We start from the raw sequence: 12,200 nt of genomic DNA on the forward strand, positions 1-12,200 counted from the left end.
TCATATCAAAGGGTTCGGCTCAGTAGAACTTCTAATCGGACCTATAAATCCTACTGATCCCTCAATATAAATATTTAAAAAATCTTTCCTAATCCTACATGTATTTAAAATGACTGATTTTTGAATTTTTATGTATAAATTCTTTGACAGATCTAATACACCTACATTTTGAATGAGAGAGCTAGGTATAATGCCAGTAGCCGAAATAACAATTGGTAATATTTTTATAGTCTGAGAATGCCAAATTCTTTTAATCTCATTTCCTAAATCTGTGTATTTTTTAATAGTACAGGAATTTGGAATAGCTACATCAATGATATAAGTTATTTTTTAAATTTTGTCATGTAAAACTATATCGGGTCTATTATGACTAATCGTTCGGTCTGTTAGTATAGTTTTATCATAATATATTTTATAAAATTAATTTTCTAAAAATGAATTTGGTTCGTATTCATAATATGGTACTACATATATTACGGCAGTGATACCATATTACATTTATGGTACTTACAGAAAATTATTATGATTATTATTATTATTTTCAGGTGGTTCTCCATAATATCCATCGTCCGTACTGGATCAGCGTGTTTGAGGACAACCTGTACTGGAGTGACTGGCAGACCAAAACAATTCAGACCTGCAACAAGTTCACAGGCAAGGACCAGAAGCAGATAGTCAAGGCTCAGGACATCTTTGGTACGTGCACAGATCATTTAGTTGGCATTGGAACAGTTCTGAATGCAATTACCTACCGCATTTGCAACACGTCTCAAGATCATGTAACTAGTTTATAAAAAAAATATTTTTAGTTTATGTTGTAGTCCTGGAACAATCGTGAATAACCTGCTCATTGAAAGTCGCTCACGAGCCACCAAAGAAAAAGTGGGTAATTTTTTCGTCAGCACCCGGTTCTCCTGACCGCACATTACATACCTCAGTTGACGTTTTGGGGTGCATTCGATTCAACCAAAGTCATACTGCTGAGAATTTGTCAAACTTCAAAAATGAAATGACGACCTGCGACATTGAAAAGAAAATAACGGCTATAATAACAGATAATGTTTCTCATATTGTAGCGATAGTTTGACTAACAATCTGGTGTCATTTTCCCTGTTTTGCCGGCACGCCAACTTGATCCTCGTTGTGCAAAATAGTTATAACAAAATCTAAGCGCAGGTTGATCAGGTTGAAACTAGTTGAATACTTTCGACGACATGCTACAACGTTTGTTAAACATTATAGATTCTTCTAACCACGTCTTAATACGCTTACGCCTGCACATCGGTTTCTCTTGAAGAAATCGGTAGAAGAATAAAAAATATATTATGAGGTTACCATGGAATGAGTGCCCAAAAAAAACTTTCCAGTAATTGTAAGGATGCTTGCAGGTAGACAAGTACTTAACTATAGTTGGCCCCGACCGAGTTTTAAATTTAGCTAAAGCTCTTAGCGACCAGCTGAGAGACCAACAAATGTGGATGTAAATGTCTTGGCAGCAGAAGCGTTGTTCTTAGATCCGCATTTCAAAAAGCGGGCCTTCAGTAATATCGAAAAATATGAGTAGTATTTAAATTCCATATTAAATTAAATTACGACAATTGTATGTACAAGAAGGTGATTTGACATTGCTTGAACCTGCTATGCCACCACATCCATCTTATAGCGTTTGAGCTGAATTTGATAAAGATATTGAAAGCAAGTTGCTTGCAAGAAATCCGTCCGATTCATCGGCAGCGAGTATCATAGAGTTAGATAAGTATTTAAGCGAGCCGTTGAATGTGATCAGAAGTCCCGCTAAAGCTGTGGAACGAACGCTGTCTTATTTATCCTCTTCTACACTTTTTAAAGAAAAGCTAATTGTGCATAACAGCCACTTCAGTTCTGGGGGAACAATTTTTTTTAAAGCAGGAACGACAGTTAGGCATGAAATAAGTTCGTTGAAACAAGTATTGTTTTTAAATCATAATTTATAATTAACATTCATAACTTTAACATAAAATTATACAAAAATTCTATGTATATATAAATGCGATGCCAACCCTGTGGCTGAGTTGGAATCGCGTTTGGGTCCCACCCATTACTCGAACGTGAAGGTAAATTAAAATCATCATCCAAATTGCAATTGTTTGATCACTAGTATCACTCTCTTAAAATTAATGTATTTATTTACTTTGGGGCAATACGTCAATAATTAAAAAGTTTTACCTTATAATAAAACTTATATTATGTACTTAGCTTTTTTTAAAACCTATAAAGTGAGATAACCATTAACAAGTTTGCAGCCAAAACGACATTTCTTACGAATTTTCGTGTGTAATTCTCGATTGAAATCTCTTGCCAATGTCACCTGGCAGTCATTGTTGATTCCCATTTTACCATTAATTGTATTCTTTTATATTTATAACTTCTATTTTATATCTTCTCTTCTTGCTTTTATTATCTTCTACTAGTTTCTTTCCTTTGTAATCTTTGAATAATTGTTGGACCAGGCATCCAATTCATAACTGTAACCGCGAACCCTTTCTTCTCAGGTGCACGTGATACATGAATGTCATGCACAATACACGTGTCCGGAGTCACTCGACCTATCTAAAGTCGCCTCATTCTGTGGTAACGTCGTAGACTGATCGGTGACTGAGTTGACATCGCGTTTGGGTCCCACCCAGGCGTAGTGTGTTCAATTCCTCGGCTGGCTAAGTCCTCCGCCACAACACAAGCAACATTTTCCGCTTACTGTGGTGGTAGTAGGAGATTTTAAAATATTGTCAGGTTATTTGTAACCCAGGAATGTTTGTCTTTCTTTAAAAAATGTTTAATAATGAATTTATTTCCAGGAATGGATATCTACCACCCAGCCTTAAAACCCAAGAAGCCCCACGCCTGCGAGAGAGCCCGGTGCAGTCACATTTGCCTGCTGAAGGGGGATAAATCCCACACATGCGCCTGTCCCGAAAACCAGGCCCTGGAGCGAGATGGTATCTCTTGCAAAGGTAACATGATTCCTAAACAAAAATAAAATTCATTCAAAAGCATTCACCATCAGCTGTTTAACCTTGTGCCAGGCGTAATTGGAGCAGTCCGCTTCGGGCGTCGACTCGCCAAGGCGCTTATTTTTTTTTTTTTTTTTTTTTTTAAGTCGGAGGCGGTTTACTTACGTTCCCCGCGAGCACTTAGGCCATAGGCCCATTGTACTATCTCCCATTTTACCTCATTCCCTTGCCAGTAACCCGGTCCCTTTAATGAAGTTCACCAGGGCTGTCATTGGATATGTGGCGATGTCTTCTGGTTCCACACTGTGTCTTCCCAGGTATCTGAGCCTTATTCCCAGCAGAGCGGGACATTGGCACCATAGGTGAATTGGAGTCTCTTCCTCCTCTTCACATTTCCTACAGATGTTGGTGTTTTCCACTCCCAACAGTTGCATGTGTCTCCTGAGATGGCAGTGTCCCGTTAATAGTCCTACCAGTTCCCTCAGTGAGTTTCTGTCCATATCGAGTAGTTGCCTGGTTCGGTTAGGGTCCGGTCCGTTTATGAGTACTTTAGATTGCCTCATTCCGGGTGCCTTCTTCCATTCCTTCCAGTGTTGGGATTTGACCCACCTCTTGATATGTAGTTTGGTGTGGCAAGCTGCTACTCCTACGGCCGGCTCGGATCCCGCAAGTGGTGCTTTCGCCCCTTTCCTTGCTAGTTCGTCAGCCCGCTCGTTGCCCTCAATACCTTTATGTCCTGGTACCCAGAGCAGGGTTACTTTATTGATGGTCGCCAGTTCTATAAGGATAGTCCTGCATTCCATCACCAGTCTGGAGTCGCATCGGTTACTTTCCAGTGCCATTAAGGCCGCCTGGCTATCTGAACATATATTTATGTTCTTATTTCTGTACCCGATACTCATATTCTCCTGTGCGCAGGCTAAGATGGCTTTCATCTCAGCTTGAAACACAGTGCAGTGCATTCCTAGAGGTATACTGAGTTCCCTCTTAGATCCCTGTAGACAGACCCCGGCCCCTGTTCCTTCCTCCATCTTGGACCCGTCTGTGAACCAGATTAGTTCCTGTTTGGAGTTTGGACCTGGGACCGTGTCCCATTCCTCCCTTGTGGGGTACGTCACTTTAAACAGCTGTCCGAAGAAGTATTCGGCTTGCTTGCCGTCCTGCTTCATCCCAGCCGTCGGACTAATTGCCCTCAGTCTTATTCCTATCTCCGTGTGACTGTTTCTGGGCAACTCTCCTCTCCATTGGCCATTGCAATGTAACCTGTAGGCTGCCGCCATCGCCGCCCCCTCTATTTCTATGTTTAGTGGGGGTAGGTTCAGCAGCACTCCCATGGCTAGTATTGGAGTGGTTCTCATGGCTCCTGTGATGCTTCTGCATGCAAGTCCCTGTATGTGATTGAGTGTGACCATCACTGTTTTCAGTGTTGTTCTCCTCCACCAGACCAGGGCTGCGTGCATGATCCTTGGTTTTACAACGGCTGTGTAAAGCCATTGCATCATTTTAGGTTTGAGACCCCACGTTCTGCCGCAGATTCGCCTAGTTGCCCACATCAGAGCACAGGCCTTTCTGCCTACAGTTTCCACCTGGTTTTTCCAGCTCAGTTTGGCATCTATGATGACTCCGAGGTACTTAACCGTGTCAGAGGGTTCTAATTCCTTTCCATAGAAGGTTGGATTGCTCCATCCTTCTAGTTTCCTTTTACGCGTAAAGATTACTAGTTCTGTCTTGTCTGGGTTGACTGACAGTCCTGTTTCTTCACACCATTCTTCCACTGTTGCCAGTGTTGACTGTATAAGGCCTCGGGTTGTGTCTGCATCCCAACACCTTATTATGGTTGCAATGTCATCCGCATACCCTTGCGTATATAGGCCCCTGTTGTTGAGTTTCCGGATGAGGTTGTCCACCACCAGGCTCCACAGCAAGGGTGATAAGACCCCTCCCTGTGGACACCCTCGTGTCACCAGCACTTTGATGCTTACCTCACCCCTTGTCACCGTAAGTATCCGGCCTGAGAGCATGTTCCTCAGCCACCTTCTGGTGGTTTTGTCGAGTCCATGTCTTTCTGCCGCTTCATCAATGGATTTAATAGTGGTGCAGTTAAATGCTCCCTCTATATCCAGGAATAGCCCTACCGCCAGTTCCCCAGTCGCTTGTGCCTGCTCCAGTTTGTACACCAACCTGTGCAGTGCCGCGTCGACTGACTTACCTGCTTGGTAAGCAAATTGTAACTCGTGGAGGGGCTTCTCTTTCAGTGCCCCGTCCCTTATGTGCCTGTCCATTAGCCTCTCCATTGTCTTCAAAAGAAATGAGGTGAGGCTAATTGGGCGGAATGCACCTGGTTGGTCGTAGTCAGCTCTCCCCGGTTTGGGTATGAACACTACCCTTGTCTTCCGCCATGGTATGGGGATGTATCCGAGGGCACAGCATGCCCTCAGGATCTTCGTCACCGGAAGTAGGATTGTATCTAGGCCCCTCTGTAGAAGTGCCGGAAAGATTCCATCCTCTCCTGCGCTTTTAAAAGGGTCAAACCCTCTGATTGCCCATTTAACTCTGGAGGGAGTAACTATTTTAGCCGCAGTGTCCCAGTCCTTACCTTCCCGTGTAACTCGGGCTGGTGGTGGACCGGTGTCATCTGCTTCTAACTTTTTGTAGCCGGGAAAATGTTTCCCCAGCAGTACCTCCAACTCCTCCTCCCAACTGTTGGTAAATCCTCCATCAGATTTTTTGAATGGGCCTTTTGCTGCCCCTGGGTCTTTTGCAAGAATTTTTTGGATTCTTGCAGTCTGTGGGATGGTTTCCACCTCCCCACAGTATTTCTCCCAGGAGCATGTTTTGGCTTTCTGGATTGCCACCTTGTACTCTTTCTGGTATTGCTTGTGGGCATCCCAGTTTCCTGACTTTTTGGCCTTGTTGAAAGCTTGCCTTACTATTTTCCGTAGCTCCTGCAGTCTTCTGCTCCACCACGGTGTTTTGTCCCTGGTACTTGTCTTCAGAGGGCAGCTATTTTCGTATGCACTTATCATTGAGTCCCTCAGTACTTCTACTGCGTCCTCAATTTCTTCGGGGCAGCCGTATTTAGCTGGGAATCTTGTCATTCCTATATTTAGTTCCTCCGAGTATCTAGTCCAGTCAGTTGCTTTTGGGTTCCTATATGTATCGGTCCCCGTTTTGCTTGTTTCTCCCTCTAGTTTAAATTCTATGTGTCGGTGGTCCGACAGGGATGGTTCGTCCGATACTCTCCATCCTGAGACTCTCAATGTTCCTAGGGTCAGGTCTATCACCTCCTGTCTGTTACTTATAACGAAGGTGGGTTCCCTACCTCTATTAAGAATCTCAAGGTTCACTGTCATCAGGTATTCCAGGAGGTCCTGTCCTCGTTTGTTGATGTCCGTACTCCCCCACACAGTGTGGTGCGAGTTAGCATCTGCTCCGAGTATCAGTTCCCTACCCTTCTCCCTGCAGTCCTGGACGAGTCTCGTTATTTCCCTTGAGGGTGGTGGTTCCACAGAGTCATAGGGCATGTATGCTGATGCCACAACTACTTCCCTGCTTCTTTGGTCCAGCGTGACCTGTAGCTTCACAGCCACTAAGTCCCTACTGCAGTGTTCGGGTAGCAGTGTGCCAGGTATCCCTCTGATGAGAATACAGGCCCTGGGTCTGTCCCCCGACTCGTTATAATAGAGTAGACCTTGGTTCATGTTTAGTCCTCTGACCTTCCCCCTATAAGTCCAGGGTTCTTGGATCAGCGCGACGTCCACACTGTCCCGGGTGACTCTACTGCTAAGCACTGCAGTCGCTGCCGGACTGCGGTGCAAGTTTATTTGAATGAACTGTAAGTTTTTAGCCATTACTGCCTAATCCTTAGGTCATTCCTCCTATTTACGCTCCTCGGTGTTAGGAGGGCGCACCGTGAAAGTGGCCTTCCTTATCCCGACATGCGCTATTTTCCAGGTCCCCTGATGGTCCCTGCATTTCCACGTCTGGATCCCCTGGGGGATCCCGCCGCGTTGCGTCCGTCGGAGGTCCTTCTTTACGGTTCCCAGAGGGCCCCTCAAGGGAAGAGTCCACCAGGGTGGTCCCATCTCTCCTCTCCACTTCCTCTTGGTTCCTCAAAGGCCCCAAGAGGGATGAGTCCACCGAGGCGGCCTCAACTCCTCCTTCCACTCCCCCTAGGTTCCTTAAAGGTCCCTCGTCAGTGTTGTCTTTGTTTTTGCAGTCCATATTTGGTCCCACGAGTATCTAGGGAAATAAAAGGTCCACCCCAGCAGAGCCCCGAATGCCGGGGTAAGGTCTGTATACTCCGAGATGCGACCTTGTGTCTCGGAGGAACCGTTCGTGACACTGTTCCCCAGTATCATTCAGCTCTGGGCACGGTATCCCACACCTTAGCTTGGGATGGCTATTGCAGGTCGTGTTTCCACTCCCTGAGCGATGGGTTCGCCACACTCCCTACACACTCCCTACGCCCTAGGCGCTTATAATACCTAACACATAAATTGCGGGATTGTAAAACATTTGGTGTGATTTTCAGTGGTGAATAAAGTGCAATCTCTCATCATGAGCGCCGGTTCTGACCTCATGATCATCCGTCATCAGATTCTTGGAAAACACGATGTGACCGTTCACCCAACACCTTTCCTCAGCATTGACTGCCTGGCCTACGATAGGATTGGAGGTATGGACTGTATTTATTTTACCTATTTTTTAAAAGACGTACAAAATTCCCACATTATAAAATAACTGACATTATTTGAATTCCTCAATCTCTTACCAAAATGTTATTTTTTTTTCGCAAAACATCACCCTTGAGATTATTTTTCATGAAAACAGCGCTACACTATAGTAAAAATCATCTGAATATAATTGATTACAGTGATCACCTATCTAGGTGTCTACTGATTTCGACAAGGAGCGCCAAAATTAGAATCGCGCCAGCCGTTTGGCCGAGGGCCAGCCATGGCAGCTCGTACGCCATTCAATCGCACAATGTTTGATTTTTCGTGTGCCAATGGCATGCGTTGTTAGAGGGGGGGAGTGGTGGGAAAGTGGTGGGGGACACGCAGCATGTCTGAATGCACTTAAGTAACTAGCAGAGTGATAATGTGCGTGCACTGTTTTGTTGCTTTTTTGCAAGTTGATATTTTCGCAATCAAAATGGTCGGTGAGGTGATGAAAAGACTCTACACTTCATTATGAACTATCGCAGCTACCGGTGCTTGTGGAATACCGATTCGCCGTTTTACAAAATCTAAAATTGCAGTTTGTTTCTTATTTCTTGCGGGAACCTCCATCTCAGCCAGCTACGCGCACGAAACTAGAGATATGAGTATCTACCGTGCCTGTATCTAGCGTGTGTATACTGACCTAGAAGCACGCGAGATGTTAGCATGCTACTCGTTAAAGGATGCTTTTTCACTGGCCTGTGTATCCGTGGCTTTTATGCTTATGGGTGGTAATGTGTAATACTACATCAAATAAGAACGCTTCTAAAGTTATTTACAAGTATATTTACAATCAATTAACACTCAAATTTTAATATTCTAACGAGAAAGTGGAGAGCGAACACGTAAGCACTTCGAGAGCTGTCGTAATCTCAGCAATCAGGAACGGAATGAAACGGTTCCGGCTAGTTCGTCTCGTCGCAGTGCAGAAGACATAATGCCAATCATCACATCCAATGTTGGTGGACGAGCCGCCAATAGAATTTACTCTATCGTAAGGCCGCTACTGTTTTCGCTTCCCACATGCTTGACAGTTAATCACAACTTGGATTAAAACAAAGACCATTCAAATGTTGAAAATTTAAATGATCCAGTTCCAAATATTTGCTTTGCTACCATCAAATTAATGTGACTTAAATTTTGTTTTTAGGTCGTGTGTTTGTATCCGATTCAAGTCAAGGAGCCGTGTTCGCCATAGAGAATTTCGCAGAAGAAAATGAAGTCGTTTTAAAGATGGCTGATACTGATATTGGCCATATTGATGGAATGGACTTTGGTAAGAAAGCATTAAGTAGCAATAATAATTCTAAAGCATGCCAGAAAACAACTGGTTCTTGGTGAACTTATTTACATACACAGGATGTTAAGGGACTTACCTGACTTTTATTTATTTTTGTTTTATTTTAACAGTCACCCGGTCCCTTTTATAAAGTTCACCATGGTTGTCATTGGATATGTGGCTATGTCTTCTGGTTCCACAATGTGTATTCTTCCCAGGCCTCATCTCTCCTCTCCAATCCCCCTTGGTTCCCTGAAAGGAAGAGTTCACGGAGGTGTCTTCATCTCACCTCTTCACTCCTCCTCGGTTCCTTCTTGATTGCTTTCCTCGTCCCCACCGGCATGACCATTGGCAAGTCAATCCTGCAGGCCGGGAGATAGAATAGTCTATGTTGTCGGTGACAGAGATAACCATCGGGAACATAGAAATGAATGATGACCGAGTTTTCAATCCATCCACGAATCAGTCAGAAGAAATGTGTAGCAATGCGCATATCCCTCCTGACCCGTAGATAGTCATGAATCATACCCTTTATATCGCTTAGGAAACTCTCAGGTACACAATAAATTTACAGCATGCCAACAGAAAAAATTTAACTTCTCCATTTTATTAGATTAAAGAAACATTATTCAATATTTATGGGTATGCGATTGTTGAAGATATCATGGACAGTACCACTTGTGATCTAGACTGATTTGAAAGGCAATTGAATTTAATTATCTGTTAAATAATTTCTGCAGTCAAATCAAATATGTTTCAAAGACCCAATCGTGTCTGATTACGTCTAAAAGGGATCGAAATGATGATCTAGTCTCCTTCATTGGAAGCAATCTTCCAAACATGCTTTCCATTGATATGCTTAGTGTAACTATAAGTGACCAGCTCAGGCACGGAGGCTTCATCGAAGCCAGAGTCAAGCTAGCCTCACAGAAGCTGGGTGTAATGTACAGGGCTCACAGATGTCATATCTACCTTTTGAAGTTTATCTCCCTAGTTCTGGTGCAGGCACAACACAAAAGTGGTTAAGCACGACCAGTGTGCAGACTGCACATAAAAGTGGATTTGTAGCTTTTTACTTGCTGAAATTTTACCCTAAAGTGGTTTTAGATAATTTTTAAATAATCTGTCTTTTCCCATATATGTATATATTTTTTAATATTTCTTCCGACTTTATGTCCGTGTTAAATCTTCCCCACAGGCAAAACTAAACCCTTCCACACACTTTTCCACAAATGATCATCTAGTCAATCCACATTATGCAAGTGCATTATATAAGCATAATAAGTACAAAACAATACAAGATCAACAACACGTCAACTCACCAGAGATCAAATGGGAAAATAATTCACCGACTCCAGATGTTTTCATATCAGAGGGTTCGGCTCGGTAGAACTCCTAATTGGACCTATAAATCCTACTGATCCCTCAAAATAAATATTTAAAAATTCTTTCGTAATCCTACATGTATTTAATATCATGGATTTTTGCATTTTTATATATAAATTCTAATACTTTATTATTTTTGGTGTTGTTGTTTTAGTTCAGTTCTAACAAGAAGTACCCATGCTTTCTCATCTCAACTTACTAAATTAACAATCCCTAATAATTATATAGTGTTGTTCTAGTGAGTTTTGTCCTAATTAAAGCGCTTTAGCTCTTTTAAAATCCTACTTTCTCATCAAAATTACTATTTTTTTGGCCATAGACAATTTTTTCTGCATTTTCTATTGACATGTTGTTGTCCGTAGAAATTGCGTTTTTCAAGTAGCCCACGGATAAAGAAATCTCATTTTTATATTCTTACATCCTCTTTATTCTTTTTTTTTGTTTTCTCGTGAGTATTACTTCCAATCTTGGTGTACTACTCTTCTATTAGCTAAACCGACACACTCGAGTACAGGCGTCAGGTAGTATGTTGTCCTTCTTCTACCGGTATTACAATGGAAGATGCTCCGAGGAACTAGAATCATTGATCCCCTCAGCATTGGTGCATAATCGTGAAACACGCCAAACGCACTCTCAACATATGACATTTGTCACATGAGAATGGGTTGCTTCTACAAGTTGTTCTTGAGTTCAACAGATCAGCTGTGATCAGCCGTGTTCACTTCTTCCTCTCCTCAAAAAGACCCTAAACACAGCATCCCCAGATATGACATAGACCCTGAGGGAATTTATTTTCTTTATTTTTCTCCCGTGTGGAGTTTATGTAAAAAAAATAAATGTATCATCAATGATCGAATTCAATAGAGTGGGGGCCACACTTTTGAATTGTTTTTTAATAATTTGCATGCTAGCGACAATTGTAATGAATGGTGTGTAATTTGAAATGTGTTACAGATTATGTAACCGGTCTGCTGTATTGGTGCGACGTGTCCCGAGGAACTGTGGAGGTGTTTTCCCCCGCCACCAAGCAGAGGGCCACCATCATTGGTGATCTGAAGGGTGACGCTGCCATCGACATTGCTCTGGTGCCAGAATATGGGTAAATTTCATCAAACGGCAATTAGAATCAATCGTTAAATCGACATTTCAATCAATCAATATTTCGATATGGCGATAATCAACATTAATTTCATTCAATATACGTTTCAATCAAACAACAATCCACATTTAAATCAGTCGACAATCGACCTTTTAAACAATCAACATTTCAATCTATAAATGCTTCGATCAACCAAAATTTCAATCAGTCAATATTTTAATGGATCAATAGACTCTTCTATTCAATGCACCAAACTATATACATAATAAAATTACATATTTTTGACTTTGAACGTTATCAGTTTCAATTAAAACATGCTTTAAACAATGCAGCTACTCTTAAACAACTATCATTTTTTGTCAGAGAGTACGTTATTTTTTCTAATAAACTTTCACTTGTTAAAGAATTATGTTCGTGGCTTTCCGAACCCTCGGAGGCGCCATTCATGTGGACAGGATGGGAATGGATGGAAAAGACCAAACTATTGTCATAGAGCATGGACTCGACGGTAAGATAACTCCAACCTTTTAATTGTGTCTCTCCTACTTTACAAAGTTCAATAAGTTTTCAATATTTTCCATTTGTCCTCAGTTCAGTTTACTAAATGCATATTGGAGAAAATTAAATCATAATTGTTAGTTATGTACCCTCTCCTCATGCTGTGTATAAGATATCTCAGTTATTTTCATTACGGTGTGTAAGATATATCAGTTATTTTCATT

The 12,200-nt window shown here is 42.2% G+C and overlaps 1 protein-coding gene across 1 annotated transcript in view; it reads left to right on the forward strand.

The window, feature by feature from the left end:
• yl (Putative vitellogenin receptor yl) overlaps positions 1-12,200 on the forward strand; it is a 77,537-nt gene that overhangs the window by 24,623 nt on the left and 40,714 nt on the right. Inside the window, exons 12-17 of the mRNA XM_089648973.1 lie at positions 546-696; positions 2,835-2,990; positions 7,525-7,668; positions 8,865-8,990; positions 11,334-11,478; positions 11,883-11,986. Coding sequence (XP_089505099.1) covers positions 546-696; positions 2,835-2,990; positions 7,525-7,668; positions 8,865-8,990; positions 11,334-11,478; positions 11,883-11,986 — 826 coding nt within the window. The remainder of the gene's footprint in view (positions 1-545; positions 697-2,834; positions 2,991-7,524; positions 7,669-8,864; positions 8,991-11,333; positions 11,479-11,882; positions 11,987-12,200) is intronic.

This window comes from Hesperophylax consimilis, chromosome 28 (assembly GCF_061612785.1).
Source record: "Hesperophylax consimilis isolate HC1 chromosome 28, BYU_Hcon_1.0, whole genome shotgun sequence".
Classification (NCBI taxonomy): Eukaryota; Metazoa; Arthropoda; class Insecta; order Trichoptera; family Limnephilidae; genus Hesperophylax; species Hesperophylax consimilis.